The sequence below is a fragment of the Melopsittacus undulatus genome, chromosome 10 (assembly GCF_012275295.1).
Source record: "Melopsittacus undulatus isolate bMelUnd1 chromosome 10, bMelUnd1.mat.Z, whole genome shotgun sequence".
Taxonomy (NCBI): domain Eukaryota; kingdom Metazoa; phylum Chordata; class Aves; order Psittaciformes; family Psittaculidae; genus Melopsittacus; species Melopsittacus undulatus.
In genome coordinates, this window is record NC_047536.1 from 2647033 (window position 1) to 2671987 (window position 24955).

Consider the following 24955-nt stretch of genomic DNA (forward strand, 5'->3'; position numbering starts at 1 on the left):
CTAATCCATTGTATTTTGACTACAAATAAAAAGCCCTTAGGGGCTTTAGGAGAGCTGTCTGCTCTGGCTGTAGAGGCATTTGAGCTGGATTCCTGCATTCTTCATTTGCACATTGCTATTTTAATTCTGGGTGATTTTTAGCCACCTTGGCATTCACTATTCTGGGATGCATATGAATTGTTGTAATCAAAGTTAAACATTAAACAAATGATTAAAACAAGGTGAAAAGTGTATAGGGAGGAATGCTCTAATGCTTGGACTGAAAACCCAAACTACTGCTTTCACTGAGTTATAGGTGTCTGTGTTCAGATTAACAAATCAGTATAACATTGCCAGTGACTAAGTTTAAATAACATTTTCCCTTGCCTGGGTTATCATTCCTCATTCTTTTTTGGCGCAACCATTTCCTGGTCTTGTTTTGCTCATTATTTCACATTGACTAAATATGCAAAGTTATAAGCATCTATTTTATGGAAATGCTTTCAATATATTAATGTAATATATGTCACCCCTAACAAAAAGCATGTGTCAGTTTTCAGTTTATGTCTTGTAAGATATCAACAGTTTTGGTAGGAGAAATGTAGTAGGATTTAATGTGTGCCAGGCTTCCATGACCTCACATCCAGATATCCATCCTTTTTGTCCCCATCCCTTCCATTGGCAGCTGCTCATCAGTCCTGAGGACATGCCTTCTGCCTTGGTTGATTCGCTTTGTTAGCACTATGGATTCATCTCAGCCTCTTCATTCACTGGTTGTTGAATCAATTGGTCCATGAGGTGCTTGATGGTTAATGTTACTTTAGATGTTGCCTATTTTATGCTCCTCTTTTCAATGTCTGGAGTATGTGAATCTGACTAATAAATATAATAGCATTCTTTTCGTTACACTTGGCTTATACTGTTAGAACAGATCTTGATTTTTAAAGTCTTTGCATGCTTTGCACACACACTTCATAATGGTAAGTTAGTCTTCAGTGTAAATTTATTCTAGCTCCAGTGTGCAATAAACGAATTGCCTGGAAAAGACTGAGGTGCAAATCTACTACCTCAAACCACAGTGGAACACCATTTCTAACCTCAAGATTTTGGTTTTGAATTCTTAGAAATAGAACATTAATTTTAAAACACGAATACTGGCAAAAGTATTCTGAGACAGATTGATATGTATTTTTCTTTTGAGATGCAAATCTTAAAGCTGGGGAAAAAAACCCAACTTTATCCAACATGGAAGAAATCTTTAAATCTAAAAGTATAGACAAATTCAATCGTATAATGGCTCTGTAAGTGTCAAAATTCTTAATGTTCTTAGCCAGAATTTTCTTTGTTCAGTATTCAGTCAAAGATAACTCTTTTTTGAAACATTATTCATTCTCACTATTCAGTTAATCAGTGCTCGATTTTTAAAATGCAGTTCAATATCAGTACATATCAGTACATACTGCCAGGATAATGCATATGGGGAAGCAAAGAGATGTAATTGAAATTGTCATTTTATGAGGAAAAAAAGATCAATTGCATCTGAATAGGTTTTTCCTCTGTGCATTTTCCTGCCTTCTCTCAGGTTACAGGGTATTTTGTAATTTTTTGGTTTATTTTGGGTTGGAGCTGGATTTGGGTATTTTTCAGGTCAAGGTAGAGTAATGTCTCAGCTATTCTTGCTACCTGAACCATTCCACATCCAGTTACTTGGTTTTACAGTATCTGTAGCATGGTACTGCTCCACTGGTTTAATGAGTGTCCCAACAACTCCCTGGGCTTCCCCAGTCCCAACTAGCAATGGGAAATTTCTGGACTATGGAGTATGGTAAATTGCTGTTTTACCACAAATCTGTAGGTCTGGACTTGGTGCCATATCTACAAGTGAAAAAGGTGGCATTTAATTCTGATGTTCAATCAACAACTGTGACTGTAAATATGGACACTGCAGTCAAGCTTCCTTTTTCACCTGACACCAGTGCACAGGTTGTCCTCTGTAGTACACTTTTGTTGAGTATTTGCATTGGCCTGTACACAGGATCTGTTCTGCTTGTACACGCTGCTGCAGAAGAGTTGTCTGTGTGTTGCTATATTGAACTACTCAACTGTTCCCTGCTGCAGTGTGTTTGGTAATGAACCTTACCTGAGCACCTACAACATGAGGACCTAAGGAGAAAGGGTGAACTTTTTTACAAGTCCTGCTGGCAGGTTTTGTGAACCACGTTAAGGTGGGATCAAGGTGAATGGAGGAAAGGATTTAACACAGATGAGGAATACAGGGTGGGATGTAAGCTAAGAGTGACAGAGCACTGGAACAGGTTGCCCAGGGGGGTTGTGGAGTCTCCTACGTTGGAGATATTCAAGGCCCACCTGGACAAGTTCCTGTGTGATGTACTCTAGGTTACCCTGCTCTTGCAGGGGGGTTGGACTAGGTGATCTTTCAAGTTCCTTTCCAACCCTTGGGATTCTGTGATTCTATGACTTCAGAAAAGGAATGTTTCCATGATGAAAGAGAGAGGATTTTATCTCTGAGTACTATTACAGCAAGACTTGTAAATCACTTAGGTTGGTGAGACTGGGTAGAGAAGATGCTGTAATATTTACTGCAGCAGCAAAATGACCTTAGTGAAGCAAGTTTTAGGAAAAAAGAAGAGGCTTGGCTATACTTTGAGATGATGCAATGTCATTCCATATGAAGATGCACTGAAAGATAAAATGATTTTATTTCTGAATATGGTTTTCAGGACTATGATACTTCATTCTTTTATTCTACTCTAACAAAAATAGAAGTTCAACCACCTCCTTTGAAGAGATGACACATTCCATTGGCTGTTATGGAACAAAAGGCTTCATGGATTAGAAAATATTTCTATGTCAATATTTGTTTTGGAGTATATATTGGAAGCTGTTCACACAAGGATTACCATCAGGGCACAAGACACAAGTTAATAAATTCAGTCATGTATCTACAGTACAGAAACTGGAATTAATCTTTTTTTCAGTGTTACTTTGCAAAGACAAGTGTACTTAAAACTGAGAAATTTCTCTTGAAAAGTGCTCCAGTGCCTACAGGGAAATGGAAGTTATCCAAAGTGACAGGTTGGTGAGCTGGAAAGTGTCCCAATAGCTGGTTCATGCCATAACATTTCAGTGCTTTTTCTTGAATAAATCTGGTATTTTGCTCTTTTCCTCGTAGTTGAAAGAATCCCAGGAAGTACTTGGTGTTTGTGTAAAAGGATGCATACATGTTACATCTTAAATTACTGTAAATTTATATCCTAGCTTTATAAAATGTTAGCATGTCTCTATCTAAATGTAATTAGATTGATCTATGTGGGTAGGTTGTGGACAGGTAGAGATGCAGCTCTGTGTGTGTATGAGAGCAAGCTGCTTCACAGGCTGTAGCAGTTTGATTACAAATGTGTCAGCTCCTCAAACTTATCTTTGGAACTTTCTCTTTGGTTGTCTAGTTATAACAACTCTGCCTCTTATAACAACAAACCTATGTATTTTTCCTGAATACCAATCCTAAAAGCTACTTCTACTGTGGTTCTTGTGGTGACATCTTGCTACTCCCCACTGCCTTTCTGATGGGTGTCTTTGTTGAGAAGGCTGAAACAGGAGATGTCTGCCATGTATTTAATATATGGGTTTGTCACTTTGCTGTGCTGTCCCCTACCTTAGCTGACACTTCTGAGTGATATGCATGCTGAACTTCTTCCCTTACAGTGCTCACCTCTCCTGTTTATTTCTGATCACAAGTAGTTGGCATCTTTTCTAGACAGAAGAGGCTAAAACTGTCTGAAATTTCTCTGTAAAGCTATAACATAATCCCTTCCCATCATCCCAGAGGATCTTATTTGCTCTCCTCAGAACAGCAAAGACCAATTTGTTTTTATGGCACAGAAGTGATTTCGGTACAGAATTCATTTTTCTTTTCAGTGCTTGGCTCACTCATATTTTCAGGAATCCTTCCAAAATGGGTGTCTTGTGTTATGCACACATCTGTGGTACTCTTTACATGTATAGGTTGGTTGTAACATGCTGTGATAACTTTCAGCTTTTATAGTGAAGTAAGTACCCAGTTGAAGCCACCATCTGCATGGAGAGGGATAAACAAGGGCCCAGTCTGTGGCTGTGCAACATTTCCATTCAGTTTAACTTTGTATTATTCAATGTATTATACAATGAATGTATTATTCAAATTTGAATTCCACTCCATTGCATGCTGAGAAAAGATTGCTTTAGTTTCAATCATACTGATTCAGATAAATAACACCATTTGTTTCCTTATTGGAATTATTTTATCTTCTGATAATTAAAGCTTTTAATTAATTTTAGGAAAAAGTAACATAATATCTGCTTAAACTTTCTTGCACAGAGCATGATTCTTCTGTCTTCATTTGTGAGCTGCAGAACTCTTTGATTTGAATGAATATGCTCCTCTCAAACTGCAATCCAAACACTAGCAAAATGATACTGCAGGCTTTGTAAAGCCTCAGTCATTAATGAAATGTTATCAGGATGGTTATGAGCCCTTGAGGAATATATCCATGCAGTGTGCAGGAAGGCTTTAAGCATGTAACAGGAAAGATTTTGCCGTATTGTTTAACAATGTTCTCCAGTTTTACAACACATTACTGTTTGTAATATGCTGTGCTTCTGGATTTTGAGAACATAGTAAGGTTCAGGTCTTTCCTTTGGTAGGTATGTATGTTGGGAATGACTGGTAACATGACAACATCTGCCCCAGGTTGTGCAGTTGTTCATTGTGGGTACTTTTGAATAACTTTTGGTCAACATAACAAATCACTTGATTATTGAAGACAATTTTGCTTTTTTCTATATAGGCTGTTTATATCGGCAATGCATTCTAGGTGGGAATAGAGGGATCTTGGATAAACCAGTACTAGACACAATGATTCCATTTAAAACATATGGGCCACTGCATTAACAGTGCAGTTTAAGCCTGGCTGAGAGCTGGAGTGTTATTTCTTCCTGCAGAGCCTCCCTGCTGATCTGCAAGTATGATTTACAGGTCAGAATTGGCTCGCAGTGAACCTGTTGAGAATATGACTAGAAGGGCTGGGACTTGCCTTCTTGTGTCCTGTGAGAAGGTCTAGAGGATACTGGGGGCAAGGAAATGAGTCCAGTATTAAGCCTGCATGGATAACTGAGAGGGAATGTTGTCTTTATTCCATGATTGCTCTTAGTCTTCCTTGTTAAAACAGATGTGCAAACAGTAACTAGAGTGAACATTGTTATTCAGAAAAGGATTTTATGTCTATTGTGTAGAGGCTTATATACTTTGGTTTTCTGGCAAGACTTATTCTGAATTCCTCAAGAAGTTTTTGTATTTAGGCCACTTTTAAAACTAGCTCATTTACTTCGTACCCATGTATGTATTTGGTGGAGTGTTTCTTCTGCTGGTGTCTACTTGGATGCATTCTTCATATTTTATATCTTGGGTCAGTATGAATAGAAGGGTGTGAGGGGTAATACTGCTTTTGTACATTAACAGCTGTTTCTCTGTTGAACATTTAGGGTGTAGGTAAGCGATTTTAACACAAAAAAAAAGACTATTTCTATCCTAAACCATTTAAAATCATAATAAAGCACTTGCTGAAGATGGTGATGTCTGCACTTGAGTTGTTTTCACCATTACAGTATTTATTTACTTTTAAAAAACAACTTTTGAGTGTACTTGCTGCAGCCCCTTTGCTTTCAGCAGGTTTCTGTATTCTGCTTTTCCAATTAGCTTATCACTTCAGAGTAAGAAGAATGACATGGCAAAGTGGAGTCCAAAAATACTGAGCAGTCTGCTGTGCTGCAGTCTTGTAAGCATCATGTTCTTAGCTGTGATCCATCAGGAGCTCCGTAACTTTTTTTGCCACATCAGTACGTGGGAGTATTCAGTAAGTGTGAGGAGTCAACTATTGCTCTCACTTTTATCCCACACCTGGATATACTGGGAGCCAGGGAAGAAACGGTGCCAGGTTCCTGCTGAAATACACTCTCCAATGGCTCTGTATTTCCTATGGAATGAAACCTGTATGGAAAGGCTTTGCCAGATTCATCATAACAGGGCTGGAGTTTAAAATCTGCAGCTTAAGGCTTTTTTACCTGTGTTCCTTCAGGGCATGAATGACATCTGAAGTGCAAGTGGCAGTGTATTTTGTCCTCCTGAGATGCATCTCTGTACTTAGCTGAACATACCTTGTTGTATCTCTTTGTAACTAGTGGTTTTGAATAATATTTTCAGTGTGAGGGAATTGATTTATGGCAGTTTAGAGACTGGGTTACAGGAAAATGGCTGACAGTAACTGCTGGAGAGACTGCAATGATGCTTACTGGCTTTGGCAGGGTCTACGTAGAGAATGACGTTTCCCATAAGCTCCCTGCTTCTGGTGTGAAAAGTTGCAGGTGGAGGAGTGTAGGTTGAGAGATAATGAGCTGGGGACTCCTCTGAGAAAATCTGCTATCAAATGTGGTCATGACTGCTTCTCAGCATCAGAGGCATCTTTACTCAGGTTTTATCCTTCTGCAGTGTAGTCTGATGCATTGACATGTCTTTTCTCTGGGTGCTTGCAGAATGAAGCAGTGATACAATTGGCAATAAGGCTGATAGTCTGGGTTCTTGTATGAAATCTGTTTATTTTATCTTCAACCTTCTGCGAGCCAGAATTACCCATTCTTGAGGGTGGCTGGTGAGAAGAGCAGAGCAAGCGAGAACCCGCTGCTTATCACAAGCTCTTGCTACATGTAATTTTACTACATCAGCAACCATCAGATTGCTGTGCTTTGGAGAGTTCAATGACATGTATTTTTGGAGATTACAGTTAAAAACATGAGAATTACATGATAAGAAGTCTTTGGGCATGCTTGTTCTCTTCCTTTGGCTTTGCCTTCGCCTATTTTACATGTTCCATACTGTCTGTAATGCAGGCATTAGGAAACTCAAAGTGCAGATTTGTAAGACTTACAAGAATATGTTAAAACCAACAGCACTTAGTATCCTGACAGGCTCTTTAACAACCCAACAGCTTGATGTTGCTAATATATAATGGGCAGTGACAATGGAGGGATGTTTTGCTTTACTTGCATCTGATCTGTTGTGCAGTGCTTCTCTTTCAAGCCATGAGAACAGTTGCAGGTATAGTTTCCTTCATAAGCATTCTGAAGGCAATTATTTGAGTCAAGTTTTCATCCAGGTGCACTGATTGATCCATAATTCTCTGTGACTTTATTCTGTCATTTTATAGGCCACTTCTGTCCTGCTTAATGCTTTGCTTGTGAGGTGCACAGATTATTATGCAGGGCAGGTGCCTTTAAAAATTAATTGTACTATCATTACTGCCTGACTACTTCCTAAATATAGAGAGAAGTTGCTTTGGAAAAGCCTTGCTCTTTGTAAGGAGAGGATTTGGAAAACAGCCCACTTCAGTTTATAATTTGCAGCCTGAAAAATAAGTTAGCCTTGCAATGGCTCTCTAAGCTTTGCATCAATGATAGGAGCACCAGGTATTGAACACAAGCTCCACTGCAGCTCATTCCTTGACAGAGATACCAATTCTGAGTTACAGCATCATTGCCATGTGTAGCATTGTTTTAATATTGCTGCTCTCCTGTCAGAGCAACAAAAGCTCTGACATTATGTCTGTGGAATATGATTGAATCACTTCTGCCTGGAGTAGAAATAAGTCTCAACACTAAAAATAAAAAGCATGAATGTGGTGATTTTAACTCCTGAACTTGTTGGGATCATTGTTTTCCTGTCAAATGTTTGGCTTATGGTAAATCCCAGGAGATTCATAGTTCACTCACGTAGAAGCATCTGTGTGCAGTTATGTTCCTCCTGTGGCTGAGGCCTAGAAGGGGCAAGAGGATTGTGTTGTTCCAAACCAAAAGGTCATCATCTTCTTGGATGTTACCATCGCTGCCTCTCAGAAGGCAGCAGTGCTGCTGCTATGCTAGAGGCATAAACTGACAGGATGGTTTCTTTGTCTCTTTACAGACATGACTGTGTGTGCAGGTTTTCTGCTGTTTTCCAGAGAAAGCTAAACAAGAAACCAAATGACTGCATGGGCACAGAAGTGAGCAAGGCAGGCAACCCAGAATTTGTTCTTGAAGTTTGGGTTATCTTAGAGTGTATTAGCAAAGAATAACTAGGCAATGTTATTCTCCTAACAGTAAGTCCAGAAAAAGCTTTATAAGACAGGAATATCAGGCTATGTAAGCAGCAACCTAAAGGTATATATGTTCTTTTGTGTTTTGATAGAGACATTTGTGTTCCTGCTATTATTTCATGAGTAGCTTGCAGAAAACTGTAGGATCCACATGGTTATGACTGCTGCAGACTGCGAAGGTTTGTCTTCATACACTTTGCATGTCCCCGTGATACTACATAGGCTTGTACTTTATGTTGTTTCCTCCTTTAGCTTGTCTCGAAATGCTGGTGTGCCCAAAGCTGTGGGGGAGCATCGCTGATGAAGGAGGAGAGCCAGCAACAGAGAAATTCATTTGAACAAAGGCTAGGTTTCGGGTTTTTTCAGCTGCTAACAGTGACTGGTCTAAACTACTCTGCCCGCCCACTGCCTATATCCTACACAATTTCTTCCTTAGTTTCTTTGCCACCAAAGAACCTCTTCCCTACACAGTGCTATGAAATCCTGAATAATATATTCATGAATTCAATAGAGTGCAGATGCTTTTCTCTCTCCTCCAAGATCCTGGTGGCTACATTATTGGTTTCCTGGTTTTGTGCTCTATTATTCTGTTCTTCCCTAGCATCTGTGGCTTGGGATGTACGGCCTGCTCAGGCTGACCTAATGTCCTGGAACCCTCTAATTGCAGCACTGTCCTTTAGGTTTTTATGATGATCTGAAAGCTCCACTACTCTTCCGGTGTTTCACATTTGCCTTATTCATTTGGCATCAACACATACACAATATTATTTCTCCTCTTATTTGGTTAAACTCCTTCCTGTCTTTGCATTTTTTTAAAAAATGGGTTGTAATTAGTAAAATTATTTTAATATTTCAGTATCTGTATTTAGCAATCTCACAGGCTGGGAAGTTAAACTGAGGAGTAAATAATAGAATCATAGAATCATAGAATAGTTAGGATTGGAAAGGACCTTAAGATCATCCAGTTCCAACCCCCCTGCCGTGGGCAGGGACACCTCACACTAAACCATATCACCCAAGGCTTCATCCAACCTGGCCTTGAACACTGCCAGGGATGGAGCATTCACAACCTCCCTGGACAACCCATTCCAGTGCCTCACCACCCTAACAGTAAAGAATTTCTTCCTTATATCCAATCTAAACCTCTGCTGTTTAAGTTTCAACCCATTACCCCTTGTCCTGTCACTACAGAAAAGTCACTTTCATCTCTTTAGAAAGTATAGTAGTACATGCTTTTTTGAAAGATGTTTTTTAAAGTTAAATTCAGTAGGAAGGAGTGTGTAGCATCTTGTACTGTTCATCTGGTTTTTGGGGACAAAATACTGGCACTAAGCTCTGCAGTCCAATGATTCTGATTGAAGCTATAAAATACTAGCAGTATCCTTTAAAATTAAAACTGAGCAGAACAAGTTACCTTTTTCCTTCTCAATAAAACATGCCTCAAAAGCAGATAATGATCCAAATGGGAAATTAAGATTTCAGCTCCCTTTGAAGTTAAATAAGAGCATGAGAATCACCTCTGGCTTTCCAAGCTCTTTTGTTACTATTGTCAGCTTGCAGCCATAATTCTGAGAGGGCTTTGTTTGAATAGGAACCACACAATAGATCACAGGAAGCTGTAATGTAATACTCAGCTCAATGTGTTTGTGCTAAATTAGATGAAAAAAGAATTTGCTTATAAAACATACCATAATGATGCCATCAAGAGGTTAGTCCTCTTAATAAAATATCTTGCAAACTCTTCTGAATATGTGACAGTAGAGAATCTGCCAAATGCTTGTCCTCTCTTTCAGTTCCATAGAGGTGATTGTGTATTCATTACTATATTAAAATGACAAAAACTTACTGGCTTCATAAGCAGCTCCTTTCGTATCATTTCAATGGAGTGGTGTAATACAGATGATTCTATATACCATGACCTAATAAGTTTTTATCAACAGTTTCTGTAGTATAGTTCTGAAACTGCTATTAAATCTAATAGCATTAATATAGAAAGGTAATCAGTGGAGGTGTAGGTTGCAATAGTTCTAATCATAATCTTTTTTCTGTATGTGTCATAGATATATGCAGATGTTCCCACACATTCTGTATTGCAGTGACTAACCATAAAAATAAGCAACTTAGAATACTGAATATTTTTGGCAGAAAAGCAACACAAAGTAAGAAGTTTCTGGTGTATAGTTGTTATTCCCCAAAGTGTGGAAGAAACCACATAGAAACCAAACCAAACAGAAACCTCCAAATGCCTAAAACCCAAAAAAACCCACTCAGTAACCCCCCAAACAAACCAGGGACTTGTCCTATTTCTCTTGTCCTATTGCCTTCATTGAGCAACTGAGAGACAGTCACACTAGTGATGGAGCATAAGTCAGGGCTTTCTGGAATTCAGTGTGGTCTCCTCTTCATTGGCAAAATTGTTGTCTCAGCCTCATGGGGCAGATTAAGTGGTCAAATTGAGAAGCTTCCCAAGTAAATACAGTTCTAGAACTGTTTAGAGCACATATGAACGAAGATGGTTCTAGAGGAGTGTTTTGTACCTAAGTATGGTTACGTATTTACCCTTACCTGTATAGTTATGTGCTTGTTCATCTCCTGTCGTAATGGTCTTGCCTTTTTACAGGCTTTTCCCTGGCTTCTCCTTTCCTCAGTTAGAAAATGGAAGAAAAAAACAAGAGCTAAAATATTTCCTGGTTTAGTTAGTCAAAGGAATTTCTATTCCCATCCTCATCCTAGTTTTCTAGTGAGTGCATACTGAATTCACCTCTCACTGGCCTAGTGCAGAGTTATTAAAGCGATATTCCTTATTTTGCCAGAGCCCAGGTGTCATGTGGTAAGATGACAGAATTCCCTCAGAGGAGATGTATGTTTGCAGACTATGCTCCTTTAGTGATTGTGTATTACCACAGATTCAGGATTCTTTGCTTCTGTGATATGATAACTGAGACTAACGCATCTGGGACATGTTAGAAGTAGCAGTCCCTAAGAAGAGACACACTGAGGAGGATGCTTATTTGGCAGTAGTTAGTGGGATACCCACTGTCATTTGTGAGGTTTCATCCCATCGTGTTTATACGTGTGTTCCCATGGGGTTTTCTTCTTTCAGACTATTCCTTATGCTTTCTGTTAACCATGTTACCGCAGATTCAACATAGAAAGAGCTGTCTTAAGGTTTTTTTGGGTTTTTTTCCTGTGAACTTTGGGGTTTAGGTACTCTAACCCAACCTCAAGATTTTCGTATTTAAAGGTGGAGCCCTCCTTATATAGAAACTAAAAACCTAAAATATAACCCTGTTGGATAGCATTTAAACATTTTTCATATGTCAGATGCAAAATAAGACTGCTAGTTAGAAACTGATATAAGAGGGTTCTATACATGCTGTGTTACACTAACCAAGATTTATGTCAGTACATCATCCTTCCTTGATGGGAAAGTCCCTGTTTATTCAGACTGGATGCATTTTACATGACTGTCTGATGTAGTATGAATGCTTTTTAAACTCTGCGGGTAAATTCATATATATAGAAGCTCCAGTGCACACCCATGCTTGAATCTATCTCAGTTCTTCTATTTTCCCCTACTGTAGCTGTGAAAGAGCAGAGAGCAACATGTTTTGTAGTGCGAGTCCCTTGGCCAGGGTAGTGCTGGCAGACAGCTGAGTTAGCAGGGCAGCTTCAGGGCAAATACCTCCTCATCTCCATGAATTTCAGCTAGATTGCTACCAAAACCTTGAGGATCCTTGTGAAAGGCTCAGGGTGTTTGAGGATTTTTTTGCTGCCCCTTCGTATATTCATTGTCTAGGTCCTGAAAAAAACCTCTTCATAAACATTTGTGTTATGTCATCAACAATGTGCAAATTAACTTCTTTCTTTAAGGTAGGCTGAGTATGAAATATTGCTTTAAAGGAAATACTGATATTACTCCTGGCTTTAGGCAATGTGTGTGTGCCGGGTACCCTATGTCTTGCTGTTACGCTTCCCCACCTCCACAGACCAGAACAGACCATAGACAGGTTTCACCCCATCACAGCAGTAGTCAAAACAATCTGAAGATATGGAGATAAGCTATTATTTAACAGAAGCTATAAATACAGCAGTGACTTCCTAACTCTTGCCATTTGCAGCCTGGCTTTATCATTCTTCTTACAAAATTAAACAAATGACCAGGATGCCAATACGATGCTCTTGCTGTGGAAGGGAACAAATGACAGTTGGAACTGCCACATTGGCATTAGCGTCCATCTAAAACACCAGGAAGAGTATCAGGCTCCTCACACAAAAGTTGATCTGGTTTTTACAGCAGCTAAAAAAGTGATTTGAAATTAATATTTTAATTTCTCACCAACTTGGGTCTTACAACTTAGCTGTGCCTGAGTAAAAGGGTAGACACTGACCTTGTGAAAGGGTTATCAACCTCACTGATTTGAATCTCAGCCTAAGAGATGGCTGCACGTTGTCATTTGCAAATGTTTGGGTACGCTGTGGTTTTGGAAGCTCAAGTGCAGCTGTGCTATTGCTCAAAATGCAATAATACAATAAAATCTTACATAATTTACAAGGCAATGTATTGGTGGATTCCTTAGAGATTGCTATTAATTAATCCTAAACATACACAGGTGGTAGATTTGTTAGTAATAGATGCAAGTTGTTGGGAAATTGTTTTTATAGGGCCTTCTTTATAAGACAATTAAAAAGCAAGAGGGAAGATTCTGGAGCAGTTTTAAGCAGAGCTATTATGATAAAGCTCTGCTTTAACCATCCACAAATATATTGCATTAGTTTCATCTCTGATCATGTACTTGAAGTTTAATTTAATTTCTCTGTTTTCAGTGAGTGCAGCTGAAAAAGAACAAAATTAATTCAGTGGCTGAGTTCTGGGAATACAGGAGGTGGCTCTGTTTAGTTTTAAGGAAATGAATCAGCATATAAGACACTTATCTTCACATGTGTACATGTGAAATATATGGCTTAGAAATAAAAGATGTTATTGCCCTTTAATGAACTTAAAGTGATCAGTTCTAGTCTTTCCTTTTGATCTCCCTTGCAGCTCATGTGTTTGCAGGGGACTAGCTCCAGCTCTTACCAGTCACTGTATCGTGTCCGTCAAGTTCCCAGTTTGTTTCCAGTCCCTTGAAATACCAGAGACAGTGAACAAACTGGAGATAACATTTTTAATCTTAGCCTTTCCTTGTGTTTTGCATATGTGCTTTTGTTGTTTCTGTGGAATACTGACTGCACTGTCTTTAGCACAGGAATGCACGCACTGGGACACTTGGCAGGACAACCCATGCTTTGCCAGTTTGGCTGACCATTTGATTTAGTGGCAACAGGGAAATGGAATGGCACTTCAAATAAGAAATTAATGAAATAAGCAGCCTGACAGCACTGGGATACTTGGGATTGGGACCAGGGCAGGAAGTTTCTTCTGGTCAATGAGACTAGTCTGGAAACTAAAGTAATTGTGGTGAAACAGGCAGCGAACTGCAGAGGAAGAGAGAAGAGATGCAGCAAGAAGCTGCACAGATCCCTGAAGGCAAGGATGGAAGATTGAATCTGATACAGCAGAGCCGAGATGGGGAGTGTGGGCAGCAGTGGCTAAGTGAGGAGGTGAAACACTGACAGTTTATGGTAACTGCTCTGAGCAAGCTAGTTCAGTTTTCAGGCAGTGACTGCTCATTCTGAATGATTGACCTCCTGCTTCATAGGAAATAGTTATCCAAAATTTATTTGTACCTACTTCTTGAAGATTAACACAATGTTAATATTCTGGGAGAAGTAGTAAATAACACAACTATGTGTGAGCACAGACTTAAGCACAAGCTAGATCAATTACAGTGGAGTGGTCATGCTAGCCAGAGACTGTAGTAGTAATTCTGGAGTGGGTTTATGGCAGCACACTGATCAAACAGCAAAACCTACCAGCAGCAAAGAAACATTGCAGAGAATGAAAAATCTTCTTTTTGGAATATTGCTGAGAAATAAACAAAAAGTTAAAAATAAATAAAAATAGGTGTCAAAGGGTATGTTCTAAAAAGTTATGTTGCTTGTATGTCACAGCATAAGCCAACCTCCTACTGCTTTTATCTATGTCTGAAAAACTCTTAACTGAAATAAGTCTGGAGTTGCCTTGATTGCCTAACTCGTGACATACCTTTAAATCTTACAGAGCAGCTGTTTTACTCTTTCATTGTGTTATAAAATTGTCCTATATTTTTCCATCTGGTAGTTGTCTGGTTTTTATAGTTGCAAATCCTTTTGGATAAATCATATGAACATAAAGAAAACAGTACAGCAAGCTAAACCAGCCCAGCATGTTTTCAGTCAGAAATCAGAAGCTGTCAGTAAGATATAGAAGAAGGATGCTTAAGCTTCTGTTCAGCTATAAAAGACAAGAAGACTGTGAACTGTGTGAATACATAAATGGGAAATGAAAACCTCAGACCTACTGAGAGTTGATGAATCTGTTATTGTGAATTATTAGTAAGGTGTGCTCATTGGCGAGCTCCAGGTCCATATGGATTAGGAGCTATTTCCCATTTCAGACATACTCCACACATCTGATGAATACCCTGGGTTGTTGCATAGCAGCCTATTCTAATGCTTACATTTTTGCACTTTTACAGCTAGAAATGATACATTTTAGGACAGCACATGCATTGGCACTGACATCTATTTCTGGAGAAGAAACAGAACTACTCCATTAGCATTTCTGCTTATTTTTTCATTTCAGAATGCCACTGTTCGGTGTTTTCAGAATAAGATAAAGATGTCTGTGCTAACCTCTAAATATGCCACAGTTCTCAAGGTTTAATATGCTTTTCTGAGGATCTGTGGCTTCAAACCACTAAGGTTCTTTATGGCATCACTAAGCATCTTTCATACTTGGCTGGTTAATTTCGTTGCCTACTGGCTCATGATGCTGCATGAATGTGATGACTCAATGATTCTGTGATGACAGTATTTTGGGAGGTCTTCTCAATTATGTGTTCATGATTTTTACAATTAGCTTGAGGCAGTTGATTGGTTAGCTTTGCTTTACTTACATTAGAGGTAATATATTTACCACTTTGCCTCCAGAAAGTTTTTTGCACTAGATTTGAACAGAAAAAATAAAAGACAGAACTGTTTGGCTTGTAGAAATCCTACATCACCCTTTTTATGTGCATCACTGTTGCAATTACAGTCACTAAGATGTGATGAGTTTTGAAACTTCTGGCTTCACCTGAAAGGGAGTTCGGAATTAAATCTGTACTAAGCAGTAAGGTCACTTCCTATCCCACAAAAATGTTGGACCTTCTGGTCCAATACAGAAAACTGCAGTAATCAACATAAACCATCATGAGTGAATATGCGGTTACAGATTGTGAAGATGGTGATACAGGAGTCCTCTTAATTTACATTGATTATGAAGGTAAGCAAAATGAGCGTTTGAAACATCCATTAATCTGCTAGAAAAAGGGGATATAAAACCCCTACATCATTTTGGTCCTTCAGAAGTCTTTGAATTATTAGCAGTTATTAATGTTTCTATTTTGTCTGCTTTTTAATGATGAACATGTGGTTATATATTTACACTCAGGCTCTATGTTGATCAAGTGCTCTTTTAATGAAGATAAATGTTACTTAAGTGCCAACACGAAACAAATAACCTTCGTAGTCCTTCCACAAGTACACCTGAGTGAAGATTATCCACCCTAGAGCCGCTGAAATACTTCTGCCAGATTTGGAGCAAAGTGTTGCTCCATTGGAGGTTATTTCTGTTGCTGTTTGGTTTCTAGTGCATTTGCTTTATTCTTGCAGTGCTAGTGTTATTTGAAGTTACTACGGCAACCTGTCACCATCTGCTATTAGAAAGTATGCTGGGATTTAGTTGCTAGGTGTTGAAGTCTGTCATCTTACTCATATGACCCTAATGTTTTCAGATGTTTCTTTTCCTGTTCGTATAGCACCCACAGCTAATACGCGCTCTAGCAACAGTGCAAATAATCCCACATTCTTTCTGCTTGACCTTAGGAAGCTCTATTTGTTTTGCACGATACATGTATGTATGTACATGCACAATACATGTATGATCCTTTAGATGTACTTTGTACAGACTCAACCGAAGCAGCATTTCTTTTACCTTAGCCACTCTTCTGCAGCGTTTATACTGGAGCCAGCATTATAGGTCACTTAAGTTTGATTTTAATTATGCTTCTTTAAGTGGGTGGGGAATTTGAGTGCTTCCTGACACATTTTCTCCTCCATTTCACTGTCATTTGCTTACCTGATTACTCATGTTTTTGCCCCGATCAAGTGCAATATTCAGACTATTGATTCCTTACTTCTTCACGCATCTTATGGAGGGCTGTCAGCCAGTTGGTTAATTAAGAAATAGAAGTCAGTGCTGTTTCTGCTCCAGGTTCTTTATGTTTCAATTGAATGTTTTAAAGTTGGAACATGTATTTTATTAAGTCTCCTATTAGCAGTGCAGTGTGTTCCGAATTACTTCTGTTAATTTTCTGTGAGTGCTGTCTCATTAGTCAACTTTGTACTTGGATCCATTTACCTTTTTTATACATTTGACCTAATTCCAATCAACATTTCCTGCTGTAATTCACAGGATAAATCCGATCAGGCTGAAGCACAGCTGAAGAGACTTACTTATTAGGATTCTTTCTGAAGAAGTTCACCTTCTCTGCCACAGCTTTTTTACACTATTCCATCCCTACGTACAATGCCTGACTTAATGAAGTGTTGAATTTTAAGCATTAAGCTTGTGTTTGTAAGTGGTGTTTGATTCTGAAGTTTCTCTGTCCATCCAGTGAAGATGCAGCCTGCATGCAGAGTGCAATAAATTGTTCTCGTGCAAAACTTCCTCTGTTTTCAAGCAGTTCATGCTCTTTGCACATTCCGGTAGGATGTACTTATACACCATAGGAGAATTTAAGTGACTACACAACGGTATCTGTAGATTTCATCACAGCTCTTTATAGTCCTATATTACACTTAAGTTCTAGCAGTGAGAATGGTAATGCTGAGACTGCTGAAGTGCTTCAGAGATCTGAAGCTGCATCTGAGAAACGAATCTTTATTGCTGGCATTGGGGGATTAGGAGGGAGGGGCAAGCTTTTAACCTATAAACCAGCATTTCTGATAGTGGAGATTTCTGGCAGGATCATTATTAAAGATCAGACAGTATTTGTGTCTTTTGCTGCTTTACAGTTACATGGAGATGATGGAGGAAGTTTTTTGTAGCAAGCAAGCTTTACTGTCACCTTTTTAATCTATCATTCAGTCCCACTGATATGAATTTGAGAGGTTGGGTGTGAGGTACTGGTCACCAATATCTGGTCTTTCCTTACAGCTCTTTTCAGGAATCAAGGCATATCATCTGTTATTTTTAAGATCATCATACACAGGTCCTAGGAGCAGGCACTCGTGCTGTACCAGAATCACACACATAGCTAGACACATCTTAGAAGTTGGTTGTGACAGAAAAAACAACCTTCTTTGAGTCTGTGTGCTTTTAAGCATCATAAAGCATCTGTTTAATGCTTGGGAAGAAATGCTGCTTTTTGCAAGAAGTGACTGTTTAACACGAGTCTGGAAAGGCATTTTGTGCTGAACGTTCAGCTGCTAAAAATACGAGCTTTCTGCATGTACAGTTCTCTAACTTCTGTCAGTAATCTGTTTGCAAAATCAAGACATCAGATGGCAACCCCTCCCCAAATTCATTACTGAATCCTTTGCAATTCATTATTACTTTCAGCTGCACATTTAACATCACAGAAAGGATTTTTTTCTGATCCATAACTGTAGAAGTGAACTAGTACAGCAGGAAAACCAGCATTTCTTTTTATAAGAGCATCAGTACCCGAGAACACACGATTCCTTACCTGAAATCTTTTGGTTTACCTGCGGAAAATGTGTCTTCTTAGGCTCAAAAAGTAGACAAGCTTCTCGCTAGCACTAATGTTACTCCAAAAGAAGGCATGATAGCTCCTTTAGATTGTAATTTTCAGTGTTTATAAGCAAGAAGTGTGCTGGGTCTGCTCACGTAGGAATAAATAACTAACAACCGGCGGCACAAACTGCACGGCAGCTCCATGTGGAAGGGAAAGACCTCTAGTGGCCACAACCTGAAGTTAAGGGATGCTTCCCTGCCCTGAGCGGTGACAAAATGGTTGGGTACGACAAACTGCAGCTTCTACTTCGGTGATGGGTGCCCTTCAGATGCGATGGGAGTATAAAGTGAATGGGAGCTCAATAGAGAATCTGATCAGTATCTGTTGGACGGGGAATTGTGGTCAGGGTAAATTCTGGGCATCCCTTGTATCCATTTAAACCAGTCTTGTGAAAAATTCCAAGTAAATCTTGACAGTTTCCAATGTTCATCTACTTCTTAGTTTCTTCTTTAAATAAAATCTAAGGATTTAAAGCAGCTTCACTTTAAAAACGATGATTAAAACTTCAGCAAAGAAAATGCATCGGTAAGGAGGATTCTTCACTATCTTAAAGGAGAACTGCAAATCACCCACTGTTATTGCCAGAGAGATCAATGTTTTCGTGACTTCCAGTAAATCACAGCGAGAACCCAGGATTATAACTCATTTCTGTCTTTCAGCATTGAGAAAATATTTTTCAGGAATTGAGAAAAAAGAAAATATTTCCTTTTAAAGAAGGTTGGAAGGAGTTGAGGGAGGAAAGCGACAGAATTGTATAGAAGTTTTCCAGAGTACAGTAATAGCTGCTTAAATGACTGCAGAATGCAAAAGCAGACTCTTCTTACACTATTTCTTCCTGTGAATAGCCCACATTTCTAGAATGATCAGCAAATATTGAGACTAATATATTTTCTTCCCATAAATTCCTAATGGAAGAATTCTGGCATCACATGCCGTTTAGAAATCTTAAGGTAATATGGAGTTGTGCTTTGCATCCAGAGTTCCTGTCACGGTGTGTGTTTCCATGTGGTATTACATAAATAACGCAACTTCCTCACCAGAGCTTACCCCTTGCCAGGGCAGCTTTTGAATTACCCTTTTCAGGTTATTGTTTCTTTCATCTGGGCTTACAAAAGCTTGACTATTATCTTATTTTACAGACATAAAAGGGTGTACCAGGCATCTAGAGTAGTTTGGCTTTAGAAAGAGCACGACCCAGTATCTGAAGCTATCTGCATGTGTTGATTTCTGTCTTGTTTTCTTTCAGAGTCATTTTGTGGCATGCATGACAGCAATCTTAAACCAGATGAGCAACCAGCATTATTCAGTTTACATTGAAACTTTCCAGACAAGTTCAGAACTAGTGGTGAGTACAAAATAGCCACAGGGGAGGGGGGAGGAATGAATGAGGAATAATCACCCAAAAATTTCCTGTGAAAAATCTGTAATATTATTTTGGATTATCTTGTTTGATTCTTCCTCAAAGTCTCTGTGTGTACAGTTTCTGCCTCTATGTCATTGTAATGGCGAGCTTGGCCACTACTGTAATCAGAGACATAAATGTCACAGCTTGATTATTGACCAAGGTAATAATCAAGACTATGTAATGGAATCTTTGAGTTATACTGTTCTGAAGAGGGAAAAACCTAACCCCTCCCCTCAAACCCACAAAACAACAAGCAACAAAAGCAACACTCAGCTAACTGAATCCTCCCTTCCGACGTCACCAGCGGTGATTGGTGTCCACTTTTCATTTTCACCATTGAGGCTACTCCTGGTCCAGATAATGTTCTAAGCTAAATGCATTAAATGCCTTATTCTTGCAACACATTATTTTATGCCAGTTGTTTCTGGCATAGTTTAACAATACTTGAGGTATATTCTAGTTTTTAATAGTCGCTATGTTCTAGAAGATTTCAGTAGTCCCATATCTGTCCTTTAACACTCCTGATATAACTCTTAAAGAAGTCTGGGTATTGGCAAGGGTTTCGATCACACCATCTGCAGTTTGTCCATGGAGGTAATATTTTCAGTTGGCAAGATTTATTCATTTTCCTTTCTTTCTTAAAGTCAGAGTGGTGCCATAACTGCAATGCTCAAAGATCAGATCTTAGGTAGTGTTTGCAATTCTTCATGTGCTTCAGGTTATTTGAAAATGTAACACTACTTTAATATAATATAAATTAATATAATAAAAAGGACATGGAACTGTTAGAACAAGTCCAGAGGAGGCCACGAGGATGATCAGGGACTGGAGCACTTCCCATATGAAGACAGGTTGAGCAAGTTGGGGCTGCTCAGCCTGGAGAAGAGAAGGCTGCATGGAGACCTCAGAGCAGCCTTCCAGTATCTGAAGGGGGCTACAGGGATGCTGGGGAGGGACTATTCATTAGGGATTGCAGTGATAGGACAAGGGGTAACGGGTTAAAACTTAAACAGGGGAGGTTTAGATTGGATATAAGGAAGAAATTCTTTACTGTGAGGGTGGTGAGGCACTGGAATGGGTTGCCCAGGGAGGCAGTGAATGCTCCATCCCTGGAAGTGTTCAAGACCAGGTTGGATGAAGCCTTGGGTGATATGGTTTAGTGTGAGGTGTCCCTGCCCATGGCAGGGGGGTTGGAACTGGATGATCTTGAGGTCCTTTCCAATCCTAACTATTCTATGATTCTATGATAATTTCAGCTTCCAAGTAGCTCAGACGCTTGGTCCTGGAAGTTTTGTTAATCCTTAAACTACTTCCAACAGTTCAGCAGAGGGAGGGGAAAAACACACAAAGGAGACCTGGAATGGTTGTGTTTGTTTTATTTAAGTTCATGATGCAGTCATCTTCTAGGAAAAGTAGCAGTGTTAGTTTGTTTGCAAACTTTGTCAGTGCCTTCAATTTTTAATTTAGAATACTAAATTTGGACTAAATGGGCTAAATAAATATCCTGTATTTTTCAATTCTATTAATTCTTTATGCATAGTGAGACTGTTTTGCTAATTAATAAATAATTCAACAGCTTTACTCCAAAGTACTAGAACTTGTTCTTTCCATTCATTTATGGTTTATCTCTTTTGATGAGCCCAATGTAATGACTTTTAGCTTTCATTTGCAATCTGAGACTGCTGTTTTGCAGAACTTCTGTTCCAATCTTGAGCATACTGATATCAGCAGGAATTTTTTCCATTGACTTCATTGGAAATCAAAGAGGAACCCTTCATCTTAGTTCTTTAATCACAGCAAGAACACTTAAACTTTGTGTTGCTTGGTCACAGGGTTACTGTATTTTGTTGTTCTAGGACTTCTTGATGGAAACATTCATAATGTTCAAAGATCTCATTGGAAAGAACGTTTACCCTTCAGACTGGATGACAATGAGCATGGTGCAGAACAGGTAAAATGGGGCTGGAGGATGAGTGTTCATATTCCATGTGTTGACAAAAAGTGACTTGTTTCACAGCTTACATAAAGTTTTGCTGTGTAGCCATTCAGTGAATACCAAGGTCATAATCTGAAATAGTTCACTGACAAGACATTAATAGGTAGCTGCTTGTGGTTTAAGTACACTTACAGTGGAAAGGCAAAACCAAATGATTTCACAGTAAAATGGAGGTATATAGTTGGTCTCCATGTTGACAGTCAACAGAAACTGAACTGTAAAAGCCATGTTGAATCTTAAATGTGCAATTTCTGCGCCTGGTTAGAATGTATTCACTAATATGTCAGCAAGTTTGTTGTGACACAAGAGTCATCAAACACAGATTTCTTTCTGAACTAATATGGTACTTGTATTGTTAAAAGGTCTAAGGATAAAGACTGAATATTTGAGCACCACACACTGTTTGTAAGAGGCAGTTGGATCCCTGGTGCTTGCAGAAACTCACATCATTGAGGAAATGTGTTGCTAGACTATGAATTGTTTGGGGTTTCATCATCAGCAATTACTAAAACCACAGGTATATTGCCTCCATAGATCAAGACAGCATCTAAGTAAAGTTTGTGTAATCAAATCTATCCTGTTCCCTATTGTTTGCTTTATGAGAGTTTGCTATTAATAAGACATGTCTGAGTACTCTTCTATTATAAAGTAGACTGAAGGAAATACCTTGTGGACATAAACTGTGCAGATTATACAACTTTACCCGCAGCTCTGATGTGTCTGCTTTGGTGTCACCATAAGTGATGGTGGGATGACAAAGGTGTTGTTTGATCTCTGTTAAGTCACAGGATCTCTGTTGTCTCAGTGTTCAGATTGCAAGTGATGTAAGTGAAGTTTCACGTTACATAGATTTTGCTGCCACAAGAGCTCTTTTTAATTCATCATTTCTATATTATGGGATACTGAACTAGATCAAAATGGGATGTGATTTTTGTATGTCTCCAGACTGAGAATGGTTTCAGACAGCTGGGCCACCATTTCACGGATGGATTTCTTCAGTGCCTTTGAAATATTGCTTGTTTGAAGAGTAAAGGAAATGTTCTTCCCTTGAGGTGTGAGGTTCTTTGGTTATTATGGGCTTCAGTTAGAAATGAATGTTTTTCGCAGCAAGGAAAGCCTAGTACATAGGGTACAGGATAGGTTAGGTGAGGATTTATTTCCTAATCATTGTTCCTAGCCATTCTGAGCTTTTCCTTTTTGTGTCTCTAGTGTCTACCAGAAGAAAGCAAGGGAGGCTTGAGCTGAGAATATAAAACACATGGCTGCTCTAAACAAATCTAGTTGGCTCAATGTATTTATTTGTGGAAATTGTGAGGAAGAGTTTCAAACACGGAGGTTTAACAGGCGTTTGGGTGTGTAGAATTGAACAGAAAAGTAGCCATGAGCATGTGCCCACTTTACCTTGTAGATTTATTTCTTTATTACCTGGGTTTCCTCCTCTTATAAAATCATAGAATAGTTTGGGTTGGAAGGGACCAACCCCCCTGCAATGAGCAGGGACATCACCATGCAGATCAGGTTGCCCAGATCCACATCAATCCATATCTCCAGGGATGGCTCATCCACACCTTCTCTGGGCAACCTGTGCCAGTGTTTTACCACCTTCATTGTAAGTAATTTTTGCTCACATCCAGCCTGAATCTCCCTCTTTTAATTTAAAACCATCACCCCTCGTCTTATCCCAACAGCCACTGCTAAAACATCTTTCTCTGTCTTTCTTATAGGCCTCTTTTAAGAACTGAATATGGGCAGGGACATGTTCTACTAAGCAGGTTGCTCCAGGACCTATCCAACCTACCCTTGAAAGTCCATAGATGCTGTTTATTTGAGATATCACAGTTATGTAAATTCACTCTTCTGGTTTTATAGTATTGAAAAAGAGAGACCAGAGGATGCTTAATAAAGCTGTTAATCTACTGAGAGTATTTGGTCTTGAGGAAAATATTTGCCTAAGAAAGGTTACAGCAGTATGATGTTAAACTTTGATACTGGGCACCTTTTCGTCTAGGGTTCAAAGGGAATAATATTACATGAAAAGGTTTTCCTTTTTTGTGTTCCATGATTCAAAGTGAGAATTGTGTTTCTAGTGGGTACTGATGTGGCTGTGAGGCCTCAGGTGCCTAAACCTCACTTTGTCACTCGTGCACTCATGTGGGGGGATCACGAGATGCTCTTCTGAGGTGGACAGGTACAGATAAGATGTTCATTCCAGGTAAGATTTAGTAAATGATACTAGTTTCAGCCCACTTGTTTCTCCCTCTGAGCCAGCCTTTGGTCTATAAAGGTAAAACCTAATCAGTGCTGGTGCTTCAACTGGCAATTATTTTTAATGTAGCAAGGATTAGGCTTTAGAAGTATCAGCTTAGTACTAAAGGAAGCCAACAGTCTTCTATTGTATGTAAGCACATCAAACCTTTCATATGTGAAACTGTTTCCCTCATCTAGGAAATGCTGTTAACATCTGCATTATCCACAAGTAGAGGGTTTTCTTTATGGGGCAGGAGAAGTATCAATCCTTGTTCAAAGAATATGCCTTTGGGGCTTGGGTTTCACTTGGTAGCCTCTCTGTTGTCTCAGTTACTGACAACAGAAATGCACTGGTCATGCTGTGAATTCACTCATAGTGCCTCCTAATAACTCTGACCTTTGTGGGCAATGTGGTGCAGGCAGGTTTTGTTGCTCTACACCTTACCCTGCACTGGATACGTTTAATGAAAATATTTAGAGAAGGAAGTCAGCATAAAAAACAACATTAAAAAATCCAGTTTAGAAGCTATTTAACAGTGCTCTGTAAACACATTGCCTACCTAAATTGCCTTGGCACTGTTTATACTCTTTGATGATGTTGCTCTTCCCAAGATTACATAAGGAAATGAGTTATTGATCTTACTTTCATGTCTTAATTTTATGTTATACCAACAACTGGGAGGGTAGATTTTTGTTGTCAGTCTTGACAGATATTTGGTTTTGGGTTTTTTCTGAGGGGATGTGTGTTCTGTGATATAACTGAAGACTAATTTAGATTCCTAAATTTGTCTTATTAACATGTTGCACTTCAAACTAGAGAAGTAGCAGGAAAAAAGTCACAAGGCTGGGGTCTCTTGTAATAACAGTGAGAGAAGAAAACACAACCCAGAAAAGGGTTAGCATAGCTGTTTTGTATTCTTCATTCCCCTGTTCTCAGCAGGAGGCTACATACATTCAGACCTTCTTGCACTCTCAAGGATGTATTTTACCTTAAGAGTCTCCCCTTTCTGAACCTGCAGAATTATTAGTTACAGGCTGTAAGGCATGTCTGTTGTGTAACCTGGCCAGTGGCAGAATGGAGCTGGCATTTCTTCCCTACAGGCATTCAATAGAGCCTGACAGTTTCCCCTGGATGATCTCTTGTGTTTTGTACCTTGCAAGGCAAGTGGGCATTGGAGGAGTTTTGCTGTAGGGTATACTG

The 24955-nt window shown here is 39.1% G+C and overlaps 1 protein-coding gene across 1 annotated transcript in view; it reads left to right on the top strand.

Annotated features, from left to right (window-relative positions):
- Positions 1–24955, top strand: part of DOCK2 (dedicator of cytokinesis 2) — a 162611-nt gene that overhangs the window by 73825 nt on the left and 63831 nt on the right. Inside the window, exons 28-29 of the mRNA XM_034066740.1 lie at positions 19353–19451; positions 21368–21462. Of these exons, the coding sequence (XP_033922631.1) occupies positions 19353–19451; positions 21368–21462 (194 nt within the window). The remainder of the gene's footprint in view (positions 1–19352; positions 19452–21367; positions 21463–24955) is intronic.